This window comes from Hippocampus bargibanti, linkage group LG10 (assembly GCF_051943395.1).
Source record: "Hippocampus bargibanti isolate YZ-2025 linkage group LG10, ASM5194339v1, whole genome shotgun sequence".
Taxonomy (NCBI): Eukaryota; Metazoa; Chordata; class Actinopteri; order Syngnathiformes; family Syngnathidae; genus Hippocampus; species Hippocampus bargibanti.
Window position 1 is genome coordinate 8441070 of NC_142743.1, and position 23055 is coordinate 8464124.

General features: G+C 41.2%; 2 protein-coding genes across 4 annotated transcripts in view; one reads left to right on the forward strand and one right to left on the reverse strand.

Annotated features, from left to right (window-relative positions):
• Positions 1 to 509: 509 nt before the first annotated feature.
• On the reverse strand, positions 510 to 5607 carry LOC148892283 (UPF0575 protein C19orf67 homolog). The gene is made up of 7 exons (XM_089005542.1): positions 5517 to 5607; positions 2956 to 3100; positions 2737 to 2881; positions 2246 to 2346; positions 1868 to 2032; positions 1645 to 1782; positions 510 to 762 (listed from the first exon to the last, which is right to left on the reverse strand). The coding sequence occupies exons 1-7, from the start codon at positions 5587 to 5589 to the stop codon at positions 612 to 614; spliced, it is 918 nt and encodes a 305-aa protein (XP_088861668.1). The 5' UTR covers positions 5590 to 5607; the 3' UTR covers positions 510 to 611.
• Positions 5608 to 6769: 1162 nt separating this feature from the next.
• pkn1a (protein kinase N1a) overlaps positions 6770 to 23055 on the forward strand; it is a 53736-nt gene continuing 37450 nt past the window's right edge. Inside the window, exons 1-2 of one of the 3 annotated variants that reach the window (XM_089005539.1) lie at positions 6770 to 6803; positions 7605 to 7757. In XM_089005539.1, coding sequence (XP_088861665.1) covers positions 7737 to 7757 — 21 coding nt within the window. In that variant the 5' untranslated portion in view covers positions 6770 to 6803; positions 7605 to 7736. Of the gene's footprint in view, positions 6804 to 7179; positions 7548 to 7604; positions 7758 to 23055 lie in introns of those variants that run through there. The other 2 variants (XM_089005538.1, XM_089005541.1) reach the window with 2 other exon arrangements.

Genomic DNA, 23055 nt, shown 5'->3' on the forward strand with positions numbered 1-23055 from the left:
CTTTATCGAATAAACGTCTATTTAAATGTGTTTATTATTTTTTTTACATTTAAACATCTGGTCCTCATTGACCTGCCACACCACCTTTCACATTGTATGTCCCCAAATTTTTCTTTATCCCAAATCTGGGAATTTGCATTAACCATTTCATGCACCCTGTAATCTGAAGTATACTGATTCGAACCATTGTGTACGAAAAGTATTTCAAAGCAAAGTATAATGCATGCTTTTTTTTTAATTATAAGAACTCTCCAAACATGTTTTCTTACAAAATTACAAAAGGTGAACTGTAAAATGTCTAACGTTTAGAATAATGCAACTGTATGCTGCAACGTTAATTATTTCAAGACAAGAGGTTGTAAGCAAACTGCAAACAGTGCAAAATATCAACGTTTCAAAGCCCAGTAGACATAAAAGACAAAATGTCATTTTCGAGGCTAATACTGAAATAGACATGCCGTAAATACGCTTGTGACTGTTTCATGGTTCTGCTTGTGGAGATATTTGGATTTAAAATCCCTTCAGGTGACTCTGAAATCTCACTTGACCTATAGCTAACGGTGAGCCCCTTGTCCAAAACTGTCCTCATTTACAACGGAACAATCTCCTCCTCAAACCTGACTGATTTCCAGCTGAGGTGACATGTCCTCCTCGGACATGAGCAGTTTCATCAGTTCGTTGGTAGCTTTGCAGCTGGATGGCTCTTGTTGGCCCAGAAAAAGCAACTTGTGGAAGGCGCCCTCAGGAATGTCACACAAAATCCTGAAACAAACACACAAATAAGTTGGATATTAACTCATTCAGTGCCATTCCTGAATTTATGCAGGAATTGAAAATATGACATGGTGCGCGATTCCCGAATTTGTTTGGGTTTTTGTTATTCTTGCAGAGGGTTGCTGATAAAGCGCTGGTCAGACCTCTGGCAATGTTTTTTACCATCCACGAGGGGGCGGAATTTTCCTTTTATAATAATACATTTCATTTATAAGCACCTTTCAAAACTCACAAGGACATTTTACAGTCACGGGATATTTTTTCTGCGGGTGAGCAGCGGCAGCCACACGCGTCAGTGTTCACTCAACCAGGAAGTAACATGCCACCCCCATTTGCACCTCATATTACTCCAGACCCATGTACATGTAACTTGTTTTTGTCATTTTCACTCAAATTGCAGAATCCACAGAATATTGCGTTTTAGAACTACATAAACATTCAATGCAGCCTAAGAAACCTTAGACTCTCTTCTTTCATCAGAAAAAAAGTTAATTCCTAAGTTAAATGGGTCTGGAGTTATCGGAGCTTGAAATGGGGGCAGCAGTACAAAATACAATACAATACATACATATTGATTTCTATGCCGCTTTAACAACAGCTGAAGCTGTAACAACACGCTAACATGGACAAAAGGCAAATGCTGCCCCCTCGTGGAAGGGTAAAACATTGCCAGAGGTCTGACCAGCGCTTTATCAGCACCGCCGCAAGAAAAAACAAAACCCGAACAAATTTGGGAATGGCGCTGCATGTCATACTTTTGATTGACTTTTCAATTCTCGAATAAATTCGGGATGATGGAAGAATATTCCCCGAAGATACACTGAGAACTAAAATATAATTCAATCATTCAATCAGCTTCCACCATTTTACCAGTCAAAGATGTTCTCCATGTTGGGGTCAGGATTCACCTGCACCCACTGACCAATGGACCACATCTGCACCGTTGGGCTATCATATTGGTCTCTGTCTGCACGCATATTTGGGGTATCCTCATAGCACAGGTAGTAGCTAGGAGGGGATAAAAGGCCCTTTTATTTAAACAAAAAAATAGTCAGTGCACATGAATTATAATGTGTATAAAAATAAGACTTACTACTTTGCGGGCCCTCCATCAAGTCTCTCCACGTTCCAACGCATGCGCTTGAACACGCCAGTGTTGAATCTTGCCAGGTACGGCGTGGGCTTACTGTAGCGGAACACTGTCACATTGAGCCTCGGTCTCTGCAGCTCGATTTGACCGATGCAAAAGTGAGACAAACTGCGGACAAGAGAATCGAATGTTTCATCAAATAGTGATATGGCTGCTCAGTATTACAGTGAAAGCACCATAGCCGAATAAATTGTAAATTGAGCAGTTTTGAGGTCAACCAAAAATTTGCCTTACGCTTATGTTCTGTTTTTCCATTTTACACAGCGGCCCGGCTTAATTGTAATTAGCGTGTGGGTTGTGTGTGTCTGGATGCGTGTTTACTTGTCAGGATCTGTCTCGTCCAAACTGAGGAGGTTGCAGCTGGCGTAGGTCAACACGAGACGCTCCAATACATCACACAGTTGCTGAGAGAACTCCAACAGCTGCACATGACACACACACACAAGAACGTGCGCGCAAGATGGTAGAACATAACTCCCCTACTTACGAACAGTCGACTTACGAACAACAATATATACAAACATTTTTGTAGTAACATATGTAGTATTCTCTCCAGTTGTACATGTACATATCTTTATAGAGCATATCTTTTATTAAATGTTTATTTGTCAGTACAAACCAATACAGATTGCTTATACAATCCTTAAACATACTTAAATAAACCTTAAACATAGCACTGAAGCAACTTACGAACGAATTCACCTGACGACCGACCGTATGAAACGTATCTCGTTCGTAAATTGGGGAGTGTCTGTACCCCTAAGTTGTGAATAGAAAGTATTAATAATAAGTAACATGATTGAGATGTGTACCTTGACACCAGGGTACGACATCTTGGTTCTGGCTGTGGATTCCAAGAAGCTGAAGTAAGGCTGACATGCACGGATGAAGGTCTTCAGCGCTGTGACACAAGGTCCACTGTCTCTGGCACAAGGTTCACTGTCTTTTCTTGATTGGCTGCAATAGAACACAAACTCATTTAATATATATTTTTAAATGTATATTTATTCTATCCAAACAAACCCCCTTACCATTTGATAATTTCTTTGTGCAAGTTATCTGCTTGGCTGATGGGAAACTGGAACTGCAGCTCCATAGCACGGAGGTTCCACAGTATCGACCTTATTGGTATGCAGCAGCTTGATGTTGGATGGCCACTCTGGGGCGCCAGAGTCTCTGAAAAGAAGGTTGTGTTTGCAATTTTTCTTATTTGGTTACTTGTCTTTGAGAATATAATGACATGAATGCATCTCTCGTAGATCCAATAATGTCTAAATTAGCTGAATGCGACACTTGAGGTAAAGTAGAAGTATCATTTGAAGTCTGCCACCTTATGCCATATTAACCTACTTGAAATAGGTCTATCTACTGCGGGGGTCTCAAACTCCATTGACCCAGGGCGCTTGAGGCAAAGTCTGGGTGAGGCTGGGCCGCATCAGGATTTTCACAAGAAAAGCACAGATAAAACATTCCAATGTTCTCAAAATCTTTATATTTAACACACAAAAAATGAATTAAATGAATAAACGGAAAAATGAATAAAAAATAAATTAACCAGTAATAAATGAATAAAATAATTATAATCATAAGGCAGATACAGACAACTGAAAAAAACACAGGAAACTAATCATTTTAATAAAGTTTGAAATGTCTGTATTCACAGTTCTTTAACCTTTAACTTTCTGAACATAAATAAAATAATGAACATGAACTGTCCTAAACATGGCTTCTCTTGCCTACTTCTTGCTGCTAGAGACCTGGCAGCACTTCTTTTCACAAAGCCGAGCCACATTTGGCTTGAGGGAGGAGGCAGTGGAGACGCTGAATAGGGCTTGAAGATGCTCATCAGTAAGTCTGGACCTGTACTTGGACTTCTTGAAGTTCAAGGTGGAGAAGAGCTTCTCACATAAGTATGTGCTCCCAAAAAGACACATGGTCCGCTCGAGCATTTGGGAAAGTTCAGGAAAGCTGGGGGTTAACTCTCTAAAACATTGCCCAAGCTTGTCTGCTTCTCCATTCACATCCCTGAACTTGGCTTTGAGTGCAGAGTGGCACTGTAGGTCACAGAGCTCCATTTGGAACACAGGAGGGGCATCTTGCACATCAAAAGAGAATGGGTCCGCAAAAATTTGAAATGTGGCTTTGTCCGTCTTGAAGTCTGCAAATCTGTGATTAAATTCCTTCTGTAGCTCCAAAATGGTGGTTTGTTCAGCGGTTTGTTCAGCTCCACACACAAGTTTCATTTATATCAATCATGCGGGCTGCACTAACATTAATCTTTCATGTCAAGGCGGTCCGCAAAATATTCTTTTGGGGGCTGCAGCTGGCCCGCGGGCTGCGGGTTGGAGACCCCTGATCTACAGGTATATGTCAGTATTGAATGTAATCTACCCCCCCCCCCTCCAAAAAAAAATCCTAAATCATTTAAGTGAATTCGGCCTTTTTTACGTCTTCAGATAACTGCTGAAAACGAGCAAACACAGAAGGGTTGTGCTGTAACAGGAAACTGGTTAAAATCAGAACATTTGTTTTGATTCAAGAGATCTGAGTGAATAGATATCAAAGAAATGGGCGACACAATACAATACATGACTTATATGGCGCTTTAACAGCGGTAGCTCTAACAAAGCGCTTGACATGGACAGCGATCATATACAGGAAATTGAAAAGCCTGTCAGCCAGCCGGCTCGTTCTACTTTACACAAACACAAATATTTATTTGTGTATATAATCATAATTAAAATGTCTGGGGATTGATTGACAGTCTAGAGTTAACCGCAGTGTGTTTCAGTTCCAACTCATTTCCCCAAAGCATCCAAGAGCAGAACGAAGGTAATGATTTAAAATGTGATTATACTTCCCATTATTTTTAATTGGCAGAGCTGTGAACAAGTATGCTATGGTGTCCTATTTACAAAACACTTTCATTTTACAGGAACTTTCAAGTCAACTTGCTTTTCAATGGGAGTAAAATGTTGATTATGTCTACATGTATTTTATGTTTGTATTTAATTTACTTAAGTCTGTTGTGTGTTTGCCAGTGATTGAGGCTCACATACATTGGCCTAGCCATGACAATAAACATAAGCCTCGCCACGCTTAGTATAATTAAACCATTTAACCTTAGACTTAACTGGTGAAATACAAATTAATTTAACCCACTAACTTGGATGGCAAATATTTGAATGCCAAGGTTTCTGGCCTAGGCATATGAATGACTTTCTCCTGGTGCTGGAATATGCAAAAAGACATTCAAATTGTGACTCCGAGAGGATATCTACCAAAACATTCTATACGTTCTTAGAAATAACAATTGTATGGTTACACTTTCCTGTATGGTGCACTTATTTTCAAAACAACTAAATGTTGCAGACTTTCTTCAGACATGTTGCTTCTACTCTTGACATATTTCTTTGTTCTCTAGTTAACATAAAGCACACCTTTATCACACATTCTGGTATGTATTCTTTAGGTCCATCTAAAAGCCCTGTCAATTTAATGCGTATTGTGTACAAGCGTCAGTGAACGAGTTTGAAAATTGACGACAAATGCTGATAATCAAGTGTGACATCCATGGTGGTCGCCCGCTCACCGCAGATCTCCTGCGGTACTTGCTCTGACAGTTCAGCTCCCATAGCTTCGCCGTCTGTCGTGCTCGCTGACATTCTTGTGACACTCTTCCAAATCGCCCCGTTAATCTAATTGAACAAAAAAAAACATATTACAAAACTTGGACGAGACGGTAAGGTGACGTCTCACGCATCGCCAGCGGCTAAGCTAACTGTTTATAATACTCGTGTAATGACATCCCACTGCTAGCTCAAGCTACCGTCCAAAAAAAATAGCAAATTGAAACAACCTGCCGCCAAAAGACAACTGGAAAAGAAGACCAAAATAAATAATTAACGATTACATATGTGTCGTCTATTCGTGTATAATATCAAACAAATACAACAATAGTGAAATGACCTAAAACGCTGTGGTCAACGAAGAAAACGACCCTTGATGGAATTAGCGGCTGAGGAAACTTTCGACAAATGGTGAAGGTTCGAAGGAAACGAACGCCCTAATTAAGAAAAACAAATACGTACATATAAAAAATATAAGAAACGCTGTTGTACTTTTTTAATCATCGAAATGTTTTATATTGGATTGGATTGGATTGGATTTGCCTTTATTAGTCTCACAGTGGAGAAATTTACATTTCACAGCAGCCAAGTGATGAAATGGTCTATTGTTTTAGGGCATTTGACCAAAATGTCAGATTTTACTTTTTAAAATGCTATTTTACTTTTTAAAATATGCTGCTTATATGAAAAAAATAACTTTTAAAAATTTTGTATACAATAATATCAACAACGGATTTCCAACCAAAAGCTTGCTCAAGTAAGGGTCAATTTGTTTGATTCACAGCATAATTGGGAAGTTATTCTTTGACTACCACTAGCAGTGTAGTACATCTGTTACTTCTGTTTCCAAATTGCTGAGAAATCTAATACAGTCAGTGTCTTCACATAAATGTCTGTAGTCATTCATAACATCAATTTTCGACCCGCTTTATTCTCAGAACGGTCACGGGGGTGGGGCACAGCTGGAGCCAAACCCTGCTGATTTTGAGCATTAGGCGTGGTGTGTGTGTGTGTGTGTGTGTGGGGGGGGGGCACTCTGAATTGGTTGACAGCCAACCACAGGGCATACACAGGCAAACAGCCATACAAGCTCACGTTCACACCTCGCGACAATTTATATGGTTCCATTAATCTGCCATGCATGTTTTGGCCTGTAGGACCACATCGGAGTACCAGGAGGAAACCCAATCAGGCACGGGGGAACATGGAAGGCCGCAGCCAGACTCCAACCCTGCACCTCTGCACTTGAGGTCGACGCGCTCACCACTGGACCACCTGGCCACCTCATTATAACATATAAGAAGTATTTCAGCTAATTGCAGAAGGGTACCCTTTTTTACGCTAAGCTAACAGTTGCTTCATAGCACGTTATGGTTGCCTTAGGAACCACTGAGGTGGTCGGTCACGTGACATATCCGGCGCGCTCCCGCCGCGTGTGCTCTGAAACGATGAACTGCTGGATGGTGTCGGGACCGCGCATGCCTGCACACCACCTGTATGTAGCTCGTACTATACAATATTTAGATGAGGGTTTGAGTAGGCGTACGCGACACGCGCGTTCATGTTGTCAATCTATTCGCACGCATTGGCTGACAGGCGGTGTCTTGTGTGTCACGTGATGCGCGGAAGGGAGCGGGGTAGCAACTAGCGAGCGAGGCGTGTTAGGGGCTTTCACGGATGTAACCGGCGGCACTCTACGCCAACTCTGGTGGAGGAAGAAGAAGCTCCAATTTCTCTCGCTCTTTTTCACTCACACCTCACCGTGTATGTGACATTTTCAGCGTCTTGGCGAGACGGAAGCTCAGCCGCGTGGGGGGCTTTCTTTCACGGGGCTCATTGTTGTTAGCTGCCATTGTGGATGCCCCCGTTGTTCCGATTGGATGACTGACTGCGAGACGTGGTGGCAACAACCAGCGTCGTTCAAAGTGTACATATATTTTTCGGTCTTTTAAAAAGACAACCTCAAGGGAGAAGTTCTTGGAACAACCGACAGGGTGGGTCCACTCAACACCCAGGCTAGGATTACCTCCTGACCGCCTTTGTGTCAACAGGCTGTTGGGACAAAGTTGAGACAACATCCATCATTCTGCGCCATTGTCTCGAAGCTGGTTGACGAGGAGTGGGGAGGAGAAACCCCACATGAGCACAGGTTGTCCGGCAGCGACACGGCGACAGGCACCGCGATGGCCAACGACTCTGTTCAAGTAAGTTGACGATAGCTCGCTTGAATCGCCCTGCTTACTCACTCAAATGTACAGTTCTTTCATTTGGTTCTTGGATCGTTCACTTTCTGGTATTGTACAAGGGTTAACGCACCGAATTATACATGGAATTTGGTGTACAGCTGTCTTGTTATATATGGCTGCCGCTGCTCACCCGCACAAAAAAAAAAATCCTGTGACTGTAAAGTGTCCTTGAGAGTTTTGAAAGGTGCTTGGAAATTTATTATTATTATTATTATTATTATTATTATTGTCCTTTTCCGATAACAATCTTAAAAATAACCAGGCTACCTATGTTTTTCCTGGACATTCATAGTGACTACGATTTCAGCTCTTTACAATGCAACGGGTTTGTTATCTTTGTATCTCTTTGCCGACAGTTTGCAATATTTAAAACCCTATATTACACTGGACACTCTGACGAAGGCGGAAGTAGTCGCCGAAACATGTCAGGTATTTGAACACCTACAATACACTGTCTGTAAGTAAGGAATCTGCTTAACATTAGTTATCAAGTAGACAGGATGAATTTAGTACAACGAACCTATATTAGAGACATTTGGTGGCCCTCGTATAGTGTCCCGTGGAACCCCCAGGCACTCAGTTGAATGCAAATAGATTGTTTATTTCTTATTCATATATTACTGTAGGACACGTCTGTGTTTGTTACCTGGATGTACATCCCACACAGGGTTCAGTCACCTTTACATAGGAAGTGTATATCATATACATAGTATCATGTTTTGACTAAAAATGCACATCCCTTGATGTTTTGCGTGCTAATGGTAAGAGCAAATAGTGGTCTTTGTTTTGAGAGCACACATGACTAGTTTTCTATAGGACTTGCCTTTTTCAGGCATTTTCATTGTCCTGGGATTAGTAACGTCGAAAACACCACCAACATCAAAAGTCCTCTACATTTACGGCAAAGTCCTCTCACTGATGGAGGGGGGTTTACAATGTGGGATCATGCTCATTCATTCCACTGAGTTTCTCTCTTTGGGCATTTTATGAACGTATGTTTTGATGTGTTAAGTGTGGGGTTGCAACGAGTAATTAGGGTTAGCTGCAAATCTCACACAGCTGATGGTATGTCAAGTTTGTCTGTTGGACAGTCTTGCTTTTGATGCAATAAGGGGAAGTTGTATGTAGCGTAACGAAGCATGAAACAGGATATACGTTAGCATTGCGTCATGCTAATTGGACACAGCCATTTGAGGATGAGTAATGTAGTTTATCTTTAGGGAATAAAATGTGGTGTATACGACAATATAACTGTTGGATTCATCGGCTCCTGACCCAGTTTGTGTCCGCAACTTGGGAGGTGAGGCAGTTCTTCCGTGGGAGTTAATGAAGGCCTTATTTGTTTTTATTTGCATCCTGAAGACCTGAGTCGAGAATGTGCAGCGGCAGGTAGTAAAAATGAGACATTCTGAGTGTAATTATGCTGCATACGTGCTTAGCTGTTATCAGACTGCTCTAAAAGCATCACGTGAATTTGGGTGAATTTACCACTTTACACGGTCCTAAAGCTTTGCTTTGACGCCGTGGTTTCTCCAGACCAGACAGAAAAGCTCCTGGATGACTGTAGTTGTTCCGTCACATTTTGTCTATGAAAAATAGTGTTGGAAATTATTGCAGAACAGATACTTGCATCTAACCATATTAGTCTACCAACGTATTTAAGACCAAAAATAATTTCTTTGAAACCTCCATAAGTAAGCTATCATTTCTTTGACTGAAATGATTCCGGGACGCAATCCTACAAGTATTACTCTTATTGTACACATACTCAGGAAGATCACAAGCCACAAGGAAGTATGATCATTAAATATTTGGATTGATGGCAAGTGGCAAAAGATAGAGCTGTATTTGCTACAGTTCAATATGAATTCCTGTACTTGTGTGGAAGTAATTATTTGTCTTGTCTGCGCCTAAATTCAGATTGTTTTTCCCAAGTGAAAAATAGAATTTGGAGGGTAACCTGGTTGCACTTTTGTAGGTCAAAAGTCTACAAAAGAACAAATCCTGTTTCTACTGCACTTTGAAATTTCTGCCCATGTGCAAATTTAATCAGTTTGAGAAATTTCATTCAGATTAACCTTCCCATGACGTGTTATTTGTTTGGACCCACAGGAAGGCCACTCGTAAACACCCCCAACCAGTAGAAGCTCACACTTCCTCATAAAATACTCAATGGGAGATGAGAAGGCTAGCGATGGCTGTTTTGTCTTGAGTGCAACGTTTTCGTATGGTCTATTTTCGCACCAATATGGAGTCCTGTGAGGAATGCACTGTAGTACGCCTTACAAGGCCATACCATGACATAAGCAGACAAATATGCAAAGTCCTTTTTTTCCCCCTCTGACGTCACCGCCCTACAGGCAGACGTGCCTGCACAATCCACAGCAAAGCTTGAAGCAACAGTTCCACACATCAAGACACACACAGGTCACATTCTCATTCATTCCAGTGGTAGACATCCAGTCAAACAAGCTTGTCTTCTCCCAATCATGTGATGATGTCATTTCATTTTTCCCCCTGATACTTAGACTCAGCAATTTGTTGGCAACCAGCTGGGGATGTATTCTGCCTACTACCCGAAGAGCTACCATAAGCTCTGGCACGCTCGCGACCCTTGTGAGGATAAGCAAATTATTAAATGGATGGATATACTTAGACCTGAAGCATAACGTCACTTCCTCATGTTGAGTGCCCTTAATGATGACATGCTCTGTTTGGTCTGGCCCTCAAAAGGATTTATTACGTTTATACAACTTGGATAATTTGGAATTGTGGCTTATACATAAACGAAGCGTAGTATTGCTTTTGCGTCGGCTCGCATTTGACAGTACAGGTGTTTTTAATTATGTGACTCTCAAAGATATTCGCTGGACACTGTGAACAAAGGCTCGAACAGAGGAAGATTGTCTTTTACTGCCGGCAGGGGATGTAGCCATTCATGACCGACGCCCAACTTCTGCAACCCTCTGCCAAGCTATTTATTGAGAGTATATGCCAATTTAAGTGATACATTAGTAAAACATAGTCTCCTTGATTTGAATACCACACCCCTGGACGTCCCAAGCACCAACAAGTATAAACAGCAGAACATAGACATTTTAATGGGTTGTCCTTTCCATGCACTGATTTATAACCTGGCTAATGACCTCTTCCTGTGAAGGAGTTTACCAAGCCCTAAATTAGTCCAAGGCTAGATCTCCTACATGAAGATGACAGTTTAACAGGCTGTGTCTGTTTACCTCAGATTGACCCCAGATTTTCTGTGCTTCCATTGTAGGCCTTGTGGGCCTCCGGCGGATTGAAACGTTTAAATGTGATAACTTCTTTTCTGTCTATTCTCTATCAGTTACGTAGCCAGGTTTCTACCATGCGCTTTAAGCTTTCGCCCAAATTGTTTCCCTCGGTTTGTTGTGTGACAGACATGGTGAAAGCCACGGCAGCAGCAATAAAATTGTGTGCAATTGGACATAGCGTCAAACGACAAAATTAAACATGACAAAGAAATCCCTCTTTCTTAACCTGCCCCTTTTGTTTGTATGCTGTAATTCAGTGCGGTTAGCCTCGGGATAGTAAATGTGGAACAGCATTTTCTGCTGCAGGATTTGCAGGCTTGAAGGCTGCGTCTGCTTACCAAATAATGTGTATTCAGGCACATGTTATACTCTGAGACCCACACCGAAATAAACTGAACCAAACATTGCTTGGTGGAAGTACAGTACTAGTTTGATGGGAAGAGGTTGGGTCCTTTGAGGCTCACATGGCCTCCCCCCCCCCCCAGGGGAGAGGGTTGAGTGTCTAAATGGCATTATGCCGATGCCAACGGCGCTCTGCAGCCTCAGCAGTACAATAGCACCTATTGTCTAATACCAGCAACCTAGATCACATTCAGGACATTGCCAGTTTATTTCCCCACATCCTTTGACTGAGGCAGTTGGCGACCACACCCTTCAGCATCTGACCAACCAAACCCGATGCCGCATCAAGTCTTCCCTTGTTATGTGTTTGGTTGTTGATGTTCGGAAGCTTTTGTGAAACAGTGTATGTCCATCCTAGTTGGTGTTTACAGCCACTTATGTTCTTCTCTCAAAACTTTGTATTCATGTGAGTTGACCAAAATCTAACCTCCATACTGGATGGAATTTGTATGACCTTTAAGATCCGGGCATAGCACCAATTGAAAATATCTGTCAAACCTTCGCTGGATCATTTATCTTTAATGCAGTGGAGCCCGATTCTCAGATGCACACAAAGGTATAATCTATATAAAAGGTTTCCTACTCTCGTACTGTTTTAAAATAGGCATGGGCCTCTGCCTAGCTCTTGTGACACGATGTGTGATACGATGGTCTGAACTAGATTCAACAACTTTGTGTTCCATGGGGTGCCATACATAAGAAAGCTAAACTAGGGAGAGATCACAGGTATACAACAGCCTTCCTCAAGTCACCTAGCTAATTAAATGTGCCAAGGAGGCCTAATCAAACAAAGCCCACTGGAACCCTTTGTCAGCAAACCTGATTTACATTGTGTAAGGCAATAATAAACCAAAACAACAAACTCACTCACCAGTGAGTATGTGTTAGTGCTCCTCTCAAGTCCTTCGTGTAGGTAAAAATATATCCCTTAGTGTCTTTGATTCTGGGTCATGAAACGGCAATCATTTCTCATTTTCACTCTCACGCGGGGTCCAGCATTATCATGTCAACACCACCATCCTTGCACCCTGACATACCTTGACCCTCCCTCATCATGGTAGGGCCCAGCGCCATTGCTGTCGTGCTGTTGAAATGTTAGCCCTCGCTTTGCCAGGACGCTGGCAAAGAATTTTCAAGCAAGGGCAATCCCTTGACTTGTTCATAATAACTGGAGAAACCCCATACAAGAAGGTGGTGGAGGTTGGGACATTCAAATTCCATATTATAAAGATGAAGTCGAGAATCTAATCCCAAACCTCAAAACCAAAATGCAGAGACCTGTTTTCACAAACAAGGGGGTGTTTGTTTGGAAATATGTTCTGCCACTTTGTATTGCAGGTAGTCTTTTCCAGTCGTAATCTCAACCAAACCGCCTTGCGATTAACTAGGTTTGAGTAATACAATCTACCAGAGAGCTCTTCTGTTATCGTGCCCCCTTCGTGTTTTTCTTCACTGGTCCTCCTCCCTTTTTCTCCAAACTACAGCTGTTGCCTCTGTTCTCCCCCCCGCCCCCTGTCCCTCCTTCCAAAGCCGCTCCTTTTGTTTTCCCATTTGGGCTGAACCTCAAGGGCCGTGATCTACTGGGGGATAATTAGATAGAAAAGGCCTGTTGCTCCTACAAACATTTTGCAGGCAGAATATGGTCCCCTGACAGAATTGTTTAACACTGTAGTGTGGATGTTTACACTGGTGTAGAATTGTACTCATGAAACTATAGACTGAAATTGTAGATAAGGTAACCCAAATTAATTTGTCCAATTACCGTAATAATTATTTAAATATAACCTTTGTTAAGTATAAATATCTGTCTGTCTAGCTGTTTGGCTAACTATCTATTAGCTATCTATTAGCTAGCTGGCTCACGTTCTAGCTATTTGAGTTACTTTCAGGTTGAGTGGACGCTGTCACGTGTGGTTGCCACTGCTCACCCGCAGCAAGACTTATCCTGTGACTGCAAAGTGACTTTGAGAGTTTTGAAAGGTGCTTATAAATGAAATGTATTATTATTATTATTATTATTATTATTATTATTATTATTATTATTATTGGAGTGATCAATCTGCCTGCCATGCATGTTTTTGAAGTGTGGGAGGAAACCGGAGGACCTTCTGTAGCCACAAAGGGACATATGTCTTCTTGTGCCGGTCCCAAGCCCGGATAAATACAGAGGGTTGTGTCAGGAAGGGCATCCGACGTAAACGCTTGGCCAAAACAAACATGCAGATCAAACTTCTAAAGATGGAGGACACTGATTTGCTGGGCGACCCATTGAAGCGAAAAGCCGAAAGGAAAAGAAGAGGAGGAGATTATTATTATTATTACAGTAAAGTCTCGTTATATCGATATTCAAGGGAGTCCGAAAAAATATCGATATAACCGGGACTATCGATATATCCGACCCTGTTTGCATGTAATTTTCTCCGTGCGTGCATAGAAATAGTATCGATATAACCGGGACTATCGATATATCCGATATCGATATAACGAGACTTTACTGTATTATTATTATTATTATTATTATTATTATTATTATTATTATTATTATTATTATTATTATTATAAACAAGTTGTGCATGTTTGTGTGTGAGGGTGTGAGCAACATAATTGGGTGAAGGAAACGTCCCTTCAAACAGTCACTCATCTCAACAGTGTGCAGATCAAGTTACGATGCGGACACACATCGCGTGTATACTAATGGCTTTGGGATGACGGATTGAATTAATTGCATTATTAAAAAAAACACAACGAAAACCTCTGAGATAAGCGCAAATAGTCACAGAAACACTCACCTGCTCCTACTGTTGACACACAACTCGTCAAAGAAGGAATATGGGCGGTGTAGTATTTTACTAAGGTTAAAGGACAACCGACATGTCCGGACAAGTTGTGTCCATAATTTGTAAAATGGCTTCAAATGACTTCTATTGAGCGTATTTTACAAAGATTCCACCGCATATAGCTATAGTTTACGTTTTAAGACTTGCGCTAAATATTCCGGAAGTGTTGTTTTTGAGTTGGTGACGAGTCCGTACGTGACGTCACTGAAGGAACGCCCCTGACCGAAAAAAGGACACATTGTAGCAGTCCTTCCATCATGTCAATGTATTTTGCTGTATCTGTTTGGTCTGAAAACGTCATGTTGCACCAAAAAGAGCCAGAAGAGGGCGAGCAAGCTCCATATAAGGAATTTATCAGCCAGTGGAAACGGGCTCATTAATTCCTCACAGGAGCTCAGTCGCCATTTTCTGCCTCTTTTTTTGGAAGGCGAAAGACATTTTTACTAGGACTAAACTGCACAAAATAGAAACCTCAAAAACAGTCTCTGTTTGCTTTTGAGGTTTGTTAGTCTGATGCATAATTCTGTTGCGGTCAGATAAGTAATTGAGGAACATGTATAGTAGCATTTTGGGGCTTTTCACAGTTTTGAGCAAATTGCAACATTGCTGGTGCATTGTGGCTTTGCAATTACATTGATACCTCAGCTTCCAAACGCTTTAGCTCACGAACATTTCACCTTACGAACATTAAATTTGCGAGAATATAATTTTGGCGGACAAACCAAACCACACGGTGCCACGGTGGCTGGCGGACTGGTTTTCGGTAGACGAACACCAAACCACACGGTCGAACAGCGCCACGTTGGCTGGCGGACTAGTTTTCAACACCCCCTTTGAGTGCAGATGTGGTTTGCTCACAAGTGGAGTACTTTTGCTATTATGGGACTGACAAAGACCCCACCACAGGCTAGTGTTAAGCCGAAGAGGACACAAAAGAAAATTACGGTCGAGCAGAAGGAAATCATCGAAAAACACGAATGATATGTTCGTTTGTGTGACTTAGCGTCCCAGTAACCGGAATGCGAAGTCGACCATTGCTACATTTGCTAAGGGTGTTTCTATGTTGTCTAACCAACGTTCTCAGGCAATAGAAGAGGTTGAAAAACTTCTGTTGATTTGGATTAATGAAAATCAGCTAGCACTGGACAGTGTGATTGAGGGTATTATCGCCGACAAAGCATGGCAACTTCACTCGGATATCATCAAGAGGCAACTACATCAATGACCATCACAAAGGTAAATGGAACGACTTTAATCTATAGTACAGTTTATTTCTTTAATTACAATACAATAACACATTTATTATACATAAAATAAGGTATGTTGTGTCTAGTTTAAAGGCTTATTTAGTAGAAAATTATGTTTTATGGGGACCTGGGAACTGAGTATTTTAATTTTTTATGGTTTCTTATGGGAAATAAATGTTCGGCAGACGAACTTTTCACCTTACACACACTTTCTGGGAACCAATTAAGTTCGTGAGCTGAGGTATCACTGTATATGGAGTGTTTGTTGACTAAGGGACGTTGCCAAATTCTGGCTTGGCATGTAGAAAGTGTTCCAGGAATATGTGAAAGGGGAATGGCGAAGCCCGGACACAACATGTGTATCTATTAATAAATTGTGTAAATCTGCCTTTCGTCTGGCTCTTGTTTCTGCATTTGCTTGTCTTTACAGCATGCAACGTTTTCTTTTCCAAATTGTGTCACTAAACGACATGATGTCCTATAGAAAATTGCAAGCAAATTGTCCACCTTTGTCACCATTCCCGACTGTCTTGGTCACATTTAAACTTCTCGTTTCGTAACTCATCCCTGGTGTGTTTAACAGATAGCTGAAAGGGGAGAATTTGTGTGGGTCTTTATTACTGTCTTACCTGCAAGGGGGTGGAAACAGAAACAGCCCTCGGCAGGATGAGCTCATAGTTGATTTATGTCCACCTGATTACATGACCACACATGCACCTGGTAGTTTACAACCTTTGGGTTTCTAAGTGTGACCTTGAAGATAACCGGCGTCCAATTTATATTTTGTGCATCAATCAAGGATGTAAGAGTTTATGAAAATGAACCAAAATAATTCCTAAAGTTGAAAAACTGGAAACTACCGTATTTTTCAGTGTACAGTGGGGCCTTGGCTTACGAACTTAATTGGTGCCCAGGCAGAGTGTGTAAGGCTTATCCAAAAAAATAAATTTCCCATAGGAAACCATTAAAATGAGAATAATCCGTTCCCAGGTCCCCATAACACATAATTTTGTACTTTCTAATTTTCTAAGCCGTAAAACTACACAAAATATACCTTATTTTATGTATAATAAATGTGCTATAGTATTACGATTAACGAAATAAACTGTACTGTACAATAAAGTCATTTTATTTACCTTTGTGATGGTCGTTAATGGCTTGATGGAATGGAGTGTCCGTTTTCCACAGCATTAAACACTTGATGAGGAACATGGGCTTCTTTCACCATGTGATAATTGTATCTAGTTCTTCATCAATTGTGATCTGTTTAGCTGGGTTGATAGCTTTTTGCATCAAGTGTACAGATGGCTTGTGTGGGTTATTTGTGGAGCCTGATTGATGGGATATTTAACCTCCCAGTCTACACTCTGCTTTTGAACTATCAAAGTTGAAATGGGTCCAAATTTCACTTTTTTTATATCCATTTTCTCACCATTTTATTTTTTTTCACGTTTTTTTTGTTTGTTTCAAGGTCTGTCCTTTCGTGTGTGTGTGTGTGTGTGTGTGTGTGTGTGTGTGTGTGTGTGTGTGTGTGTGTGTGTGTGTGTGTGTGTGTGTGTTCTCACTGTCTCTCTGTCTGCCTGTCTCTTTAATGATTAACCCCCCCACCCCCTCCACTGCTGTGTTCTTGACCAATCACGTGACTTTAACCGAAGACTGGGGACGCCGAATCGAGGCAAAAAAAAAGTATGCTGCCATTTCCTTGTTAGAACGGGCTCGTTCACGAACGACACATCACTCATTATGGCAGCTCCGTGTGTGTCCCGAAAAATAGTTCGTATGCCAAGGTAAAATTTTCATAAATGTAACGTTCGTAAACCGAAAAGTTCGTAAGCCAAGGGGTTCGTAAACTGAGGTCGCACTGTATAAGGCGCACGCAAATGCCTTAATTTCCTTCAAAAGATCAAGCTGCGCCTTATGTGCAGGTGCGGCTTCTATGTGAAGTAATATTGAGCTACAACAGGTCTCGCAACGCTGTCAGCAGCCACCGACCCCATTTCCCCCCGTAGAAGAAGTGCATAACCCCAGCCTGTACTGTAACACCTTATAATGTGGTGTGCCCTATATTTGGAAAACTATTATATATTTATATATTATATTTGGAAAACTTTTTTTCATTCATTAATTCTGCGCCTTATAGTCCGGTGCACCTTGTATCTGGAAACACTTTGAAAATACACCATTCATTGCGAGTGCGCCTAATACTCCGGTGCACCTTGTAAACCGGAAAATATGGGAGACGTCTGTGTAAGCCCTCAGTCATACAGGAGTGGTCCATCAATGAAATCATTCTTCAACCGTCATATGTACTTCTTTGAAGGTGTCGGACATTTCGCTCCTCATCATATCTTAGCTCTGGGAATAGTCCCCTGCTTCCCACAACCTTAGGTCAGGGACCTATCAAAACAGAGGTCTGGCACCGCCACCTCTGGACATTAGGGATATATACAAGGCCAGAGCTACCAGCACAAATTTAGTTTGCTGACGAAGCTTTTCGAATGAGGTGCAAAACGTCCGACACCTTCAAAGAAGTACAAATGATGGCTGAGGAAACCTTTTCATCGCTGAATTCTAGTGGAACTATTCTTCTTTTTCATGTTTGTCAATTAATATATGGATTTTCAAGGAATTAATTTAAGTATATTGACTTAGGCTCGGCCTGTTTTGCATGGCCGTACGGAGCAAGAAAGGTAGTGGCTTTGTATTGTTTGCTCCTTGGTGCCTCTGTCTGTCAAATGCTTTTTCATGGAGTGAAATATCTTTACTTTCACAAATTTGGGGAGTTTGGTAGGAGCAACTGTGAGGTTGGTTGTGGCCCCTCTCATGGGACAATTAAGAGAGAGTTTGCTGTCAAATTCGATCTGGCTTTTAGGTAAAGGACTGAAACACTTTTCCCTTTTTATTGAATTAAAGCATGGCTTTGGCTAAGCAGCCGTTACTCAATCAACCTTAAATCGTTTACATAACCCAAGGTCATCCCATCAAATTATAAACCGTAGACCCGGCCAACCGGTATACTGCTGCAAATGTTTCACTTAGCAAATCGCCATCTCACAATCGGATAATTCAGCAGCAGTTTGTAGAGTTGACCTACAACAAAAAAGTGAAGGACAACCTGCTGGTTTTGCCTCTTACATGACATTATGTGATGTCTAGACAGAAAAGCCACACAGAAAAGCCACACACAAATGAAATGATCATGTTTAGTAGGGGAAAGCTGCTTGCTTTGAGCAGAATTAAACAAAGACTTTTTAGGGATTTAGCTGAAATGATGTAACATGCTAGTTTTTGCGTAAATGAATACATTTTGTATTTTTGTTGCCTTTTTCTGCTGCATATAAGAAGACACTCACTTGTGATATATTTTTTTTGTGTGCACTCAACCTGGCTCTGTAATGACGTGTTGTAAAGAAATGGACTACACAGGCCTGCTCCACTGGTCTTCACAGCTATTGACACACCTACAAAATCCAAATAGACAAACACACACGAATCGAATAACTTGAAGATCCACACCACCTCACATATTCACTTAATTTTGAAACACATTGTCACAGGTACCTAATTTAGCAACATGGGCGAGTTGTATTATCCGTAAAATGTGGGTGGTGAATTACAAATGGCAAAAGAAGGAGAAGCCACAATTGTATTAACTTGATATGACACGAATGCATGACCGGTCCGGCAAGAGAAACTTGTATGAGTAAAAATGCTTGCCACAGAGGTTGTATTCATTACATAACTCACGCTTCACTCAGTGCCAGTGCATTTTTTTACACGTTCGAGTGGACTAGCGCTGACAGAAGATGGGTAGGGTTGGGCTATTGTGGCAAAGGAAAAAAAAAAACACAATTATTGCATTATTTTAATTGATATAATTTATTCATTTCAAAACTTTGGAGTAATTAAACTCCAAAAATATAATAAAATCTACAGTCAATTGAAAGAAGCAGAAAATAAATGAGAATCAAAGTAAAATATTTTTTAATAATAGGAAAAAAACAAATAATACATTAAAAGAAAGAGCTGTTGCCTCCTGTCGACGGTCCCATCCGACACTCAAAGAATATTTCTGGTCCAAATGTTTAGCCCAGTAAGTCTCGGATTGGCGTGCGACTGGAGATATGAAACTCCTTCCCAAATTTAAATATGGCTCACAAAAATTGGATTTCATCTGTCTTGGGACAGTTCAGGCTACAAAATGAGCCATCCAATTTCAACCCGGATGGGCGAAAAATCCAATTTTGGCTGGCTGAACAAGGACTGTGGTCTTATACCAGAGGTGTCAAACTTATTTTTTGCCACGGCCTACATTGTAGTTATGATTTCTTACGTATGTCTGTGTAAGTCATACAGGAGTGGTACATTGATAAAAAGGTTTCTTCAGCCGTCATCTGTACTTCTTTGAAGATGTCGGACGTTTCGCTCCTCATCCGAAAAACTTCGTCAGCAAATTAAAATTGTGCTATTGATACATATAGGGCCAGAGCTACCAGCACAATTTTAGTTCGCTGCCAAAGCTTTTCGGATGAGGAGCGAAACGTCTGACAGCTTCAAAGAAGTACAGATGATGGCTGAAGAAACCTTTTCATCGATTTCCTACATAACATAATCATTAGAATGTTTCATCTCCTCCACAAATTACATACAGAACACACAACAAATTAATTAATAACTAATTTTCATATCTGAAGTCAAGAATATTGGTATTGTGGTTGACATACGGCAATTTGAAATGTTAGTTCGGACTTCAGCAGCCATTATGGCACTTGACATGCTTGATTATTTTTTTTTTTTTTTTTTTTTTGCGGGCTGAATAAAATTATGTGGCGGGCCAGGGGGGCTTGACTTTGACACCTGTATCTTCGGTTATCAGGAGCTGTTGCAACCCAAATTGAATACTGTCATCCACCATCTTTGTAAATTTTGGCAGTGTTCATGCTCGGTCACCTGAGAACCGGACCAACCATGCCATTAAACAAAATGACTGTTGATGCTGGTTCCAAACCATGGTATTACATCCCATTAGAAAATGCGCTTTGTTGTCCATGATTTATTTATTGGCAAAGCACGAGACTTGAGCTCTTATTTTGGTGCCTTAACAGTTTTCAACTTTGTTACCATAAAAAAAGTGTTATGTGTGATGACGAGAATACAGTCCAAACATATCCTCAAGTTGGAATCATGCTCTATTTTCCAGGCTCTCCTTTTGCAAGTGGTTCCTCGGGCCTCATGCTTCTTCCCACTGTCACCCCGGCCATCACGCGCACTACTGCTCTCCAGCACATCAAGCGTGACTAGTCGGGCCGCAGCATGCATGCAGGCCAAAAACACATCTTTCTTTCCATTTTAGAACAATCCTATGATTGTGATATCCAATCGAGAGTCGCACAGAAAGGAACCTATCCTTTAAACATTTGCGTGATGTAACAGCAGCAGCCTTCTATTGCTATTGATGTCATATATAGAATCGAATTGTTTTTTCATGGGGTATTTTTTGTCCTTTTCCACCTGTCTGATGTCTGTTGATCCTATCACATGGCCTTTTATCTATCGGCGGCCCGCGGTGCTGACGGCCTCCTTTCCTGCTTCTCTCCTTGCCCCTCTATTCATTCTACTAGCACCTGTCTTTTCTCCCAGGCTGTCCACGACTTTCATTTTGCAGGCTGCTCTTTTGCAGTCTCATAGGAGGGGTGGTCTCGTCCCTCCCTGTTCTCCCCCACTGTCTCTGCTTTGCCTCAGCATGGAAAAAGACATGCAGAAGCAATGGAATATTTGTCTTGAAAGAGAAACAAATACCGGTTAGGCGTGATCGGATTAGGGTTTCTTGCAACACTGCTCTACCTGCTAGGCCCCTGACACCCTTTTTTTAAAACAGACCCCTGACTGATATTCTGCTCTGCAAATAAAAATTCAAGGTACAACTAGTACATGTTCGTTCAAGGTAATCTGAAACCATTAACCCAGATGAACGCCCATGTTCATGTAAAAGCTTTTATAGCTGCAGTCGCCAGAATTTATACTTTCTTACATTTGAACAGTCAAATCTTGTTTTCGAATGTCTCGGTTCTCGTCCAATTTGGTTTTTGACCAAAAATATGCCGAAACTTAGTTGTCAAACAAACGAAGCACACCTGAATGTAACACTCCACTCCGCTTCCTTATACAGTGAGACCTCGTCTTACGAACTTAATTGGTTCCCAGACAGAGTGTGTAAGCAAAAAAGTGTGTATCACAAAAAAAATCCCATAGAAAACCATTAAAATGGGAATAATCCGTTCCTAGGTTTCCATAAAATACACTTTTCAACTAAATAAGCCTTAAAACTACACACAACATACCTTATTCTATGTATAATAAATGTGCTATTGTATTGTAATGAAAGAACTACACTGCACTGTATAATAAAGTCACTTTATTTACATTTGTGATGGTTGTTGATGGCTCTTAATTGACACCTGTTGCTTTCTGATTTGTAAGGTCTTACGAAACTGAGGCATCACATTATCATTCATCATGTTGATGATTCTCATAGCCTTTTCTGAATGGAACTGTTCAATAAAAGCCTGCACAAATCAAATCCTCTGTGTTGAGGACCGCAATAAGCTCCTCGATGTCATCTGCATCCACTTCGAGTTCCGTAGGTGCTGGCAGAGATTTTATTACAACAAAAAGCGTGAGTCCGATGATTCCACGGACGCGGAATAAAACGCGTCATTAGTCACGTGAAAGCATCGACTAAATAACGCCTTTGTGTAAACTTTACACAAAGGCATTATTTAGTCGATGTGAGCAACACGAACGAGGTGTGCGTTTGTGGCGTCACATGTGCACACCGCGGCTGTCATGTGAATCCCAGCCTGACACAATTCTCACGCTGTGTGTCACTTCCCTGAGAGTAACATTCTTCATTTCCACCATTGCCACCATCCTTCGCCTAAAAGCTTTACAGCGTTGTGTAAACTTTACACAAATGCGTTATTTAGTCGATGCTTTCACGTGACTAATGACGCCGAAATTGTCACGTGCGAGTTTGGATTGGATTGGATTGGATTGGATATGCCTTTATTAGTCTCACAGTGGAGAAATTTACATTTCACAGCAGCAAAGTGATTTGACAGTGATTTGAGTGAGTTGACAGCTGGGGCGGCGCCGCCGCTCGCAACACTTCAATTTCATTTCATTTCAACGAGTCGCTGAAGCTTTACACTGTAAAGCTTTTAGGCGAAGGATGGTGGAAATGGAGAATGTTACTCTCAGGGAAGTGACACACAGCGTGAGAGATGTGTCAGGCTGAGATTCACATGACAGCCGAGGTTCGTGTTTCTCAATGATCTCCTTCTCCTCGACGGTGATTTTATATTTTGTGTCTTCTCCGGCTGAACACGAGTCTGTGGTGTGTTTTTTTTTCAGTCCCATAGAAGTAAAATTATCTGCAAAAAGCTCCTCGGAGGCGATCGACTTGTGAATTCATAGA